Below are 2283 nucleotides of genomic sequence, written 5' to 3' on the forward strand. Positions count from 1 at the left end.
TGTAGCGACACTTGACAAAGAGGTGTATTCCCGTTTCTTGTTCCCTTTTGCATAGCGGGCAAGGGCCACAGTTTGGCCAACCACGTTTCTCCAAGCGATCAGCAGTCGAAATCCTATCCTACAAAGCCAACCAAGCAAAGAATTTAACCTTTGGAGGGGCCCAAGGCTTCCAGACCATGCGGTCCATGGGGGCAGGGCCAGGCCGAGAAATTGAGCTTTATAGGTCTTCGGTTTGCTCATCAAGGCGGCCAGAAAATTAACCACTTAGGATGTGCAAAACACCACTGCTATCAGACGCACAACTCTCGTCAAGTCGGTCATCTCCTCCCAAGCGGTCTTCTTTATCATGCCTCTCATAGTGCCGCCGGGCATTCTAACAACCACCATATATAACAACGCAATGATAAAACAGTTAATCTCCACATCTTGTCCAGCGCGATCTTTTTTTTTTTAGGGAATTGTCCAGCGCGATCTTAATTACATACAGATACGCTGAGTCCACTGACAGCACACTAATTATTGTTTATTTATTATTAAACCACGATGGGGTTATTGAGAACCGAAGAGGATGCATGCATGCGAGAGCGAAGGTAACGACTACCGAGAGGTGCAGTCGAAGAGATAGCACGCAGCAGCCAGCTTGCTGATGAAGCTCACACTCCGCAGAGGACGGCGACGAAGCCGACAACGAGCAGCACGGCCTGGGTCACGAGGAAGATGGCGTGGTAGAGGACGAGTATGACGCGGTCGGCGTTGCCCATGCAGAGGCCCAAGGTGACGGCGGCCACCCCGCGGACGACGTAGTAGAGGGCGTAGGCGTTGAAGCCACCGAGAGCGTGCGCGAAGATAGCGAGGAGCCGGGCCATCCCGCGGCCGAACGCCGTCGCGATCACCCAGGCCGCCCCGGCCGTGGCCGCCTGCGCCGCCGCGGTGAGGAGCACGACCAGCCCCTCGAAGCGCATGCCCAGCTCCTGCTGCGGCGTGGCGCCGCAGTTCGCGGACCTCAGCGCGGTATCAGTCTATACATACACGGACCAGCCAGCCCATCAGTGCTCGAGATCATCTCGCCCGGCCGATAAGAAATGAAAAGATAAGACGATTTTGATCGATCATTCGTACCTGCGGCAGGGAATCTGCCGGGTTGAGGGCGACGGCGTAGAGCGCGAAGGCGGCCGTGGCCAGGCCGAGGACGACGTCCGCCGCCGCCACCGCGCGCACGCCCGTCCCTTGCTGCAGCTGCCACGCGCCAGCTCCAGCTCCAGCACCAACACCACCAGCAGGAGGAAACATTCTCGACACAAGGAGCTAGCGCGTGCGACTGCTTCACTGCCTCTGCTGTGAAGCGAGATGAGGCATGGTATAAATACACACACACGCTCGATGGGCGACGCACGCAACTACCAGTACAAAGTGCACTGCAGATGGATCGATCGAGATTAGTTACTTTGGCGAACACGGCGTATGCACCACCTTATTTCGGCAAGCTAGCTTTACTAATGCATGTGTAGTAGTGATTCAGACGCATCTCATATTCTCACCACGCATGCCGGCATGCGTGTATGCACTGCATTTTTGGCCGACGATAAGGTTGCAGAAGCTATATAAGAACGATGACAGCTTGGAAAACATTGAGATTAGCTAGCGGCCGGCGCATGCATGCATGCAGTTCCTGGAAGGAAGACGATGCTTGCCGCATCGATCTGCACGTCATTCCTTACTGGGTTTCTCGATGCACCCCCTCTATATCTACATATCATCTCTGTCGAATGTCGACCGTATCCGAAATTAGGTTGCAGCGAGGAGACATTCGGGAGGTTGGTCAGTTGCACGTCCCTCTCAATGTGCTTGATTCGGACGAAAAGATGCAACGCTGGTTGTGTGGGACTAGGGACACACAACACACGTGGCACAGTACTCGGCACTAGACAAACTAAGGGCTCGGTTAATCGATCGGCTTCATTGATCGTGACGGGTGAGGCTAATTAACTTGGTAGATGGTGCATAACTCTGTTAAACTATAACCGCTTGCACCTGCAGAAATACAGCGGTCGATCGCGGCCGACCATTAACACACGTACCTGTAGAGTATTATTAGCACGGCCAGAACAACTCTAAATCTTGAAATAAAGCAAACACAGCATTCATGCAGTGTAAGAAAAAATATATAAGGTCGCTTGAGCAATAGCACAAACATGCCTAAATAGGGGAGCTACAAACTCCGTAGAGCCAACAACCAACGGCTAGGTGGCGAAGCTATATGGCGGGGCGCCAAGAAAAAAATGG

General features: G+C 53.5%; 1 protein-coding gene across 1 annotated transcript; it reads right to left on the reverse strand.

Annotated features, from left to right (window-relative positions):
• Positions 1-284: 284 nt before the first annotated feature.
• LOC125526587 lies at positions 285-1327 on the reverse strand. The gene is made up of 2 exons (XM_048691240.1): positions 1120-1327; positions 285-1019 (listed from the first exon to the last, which is right to left on the reverse strand). The coding sequence occupies exons 1-2, from the start codon at positions 1288-1290 to the stop codon at positions 654-656; spliced, it is 537 nt and encodes a 178-aa protein (XP_048547197.1). The 5' UTR covers positions 1291-1327; the 3' UTR covers positions 285-653.
• Positions 1328-2283: the final 956 nt, after the last annotated feature.

Source organism: Triticum urartu, unplaced genomic scaffold, assembly GCF_003073215.2.
Source record: "Triticum urartu cultivar G1812 unplaced genomic scaffold, Tu2.1 TuUngrouped_contig_10550, whole genome shotgun sequence".
NCBI classification, from domain to species: domain Eukaryota; kingdom Viridiplantae; phylum Streptophyta; class Magnoliopsida; order Poales; family Poaceae; genus Triticum; species Triticum urartu.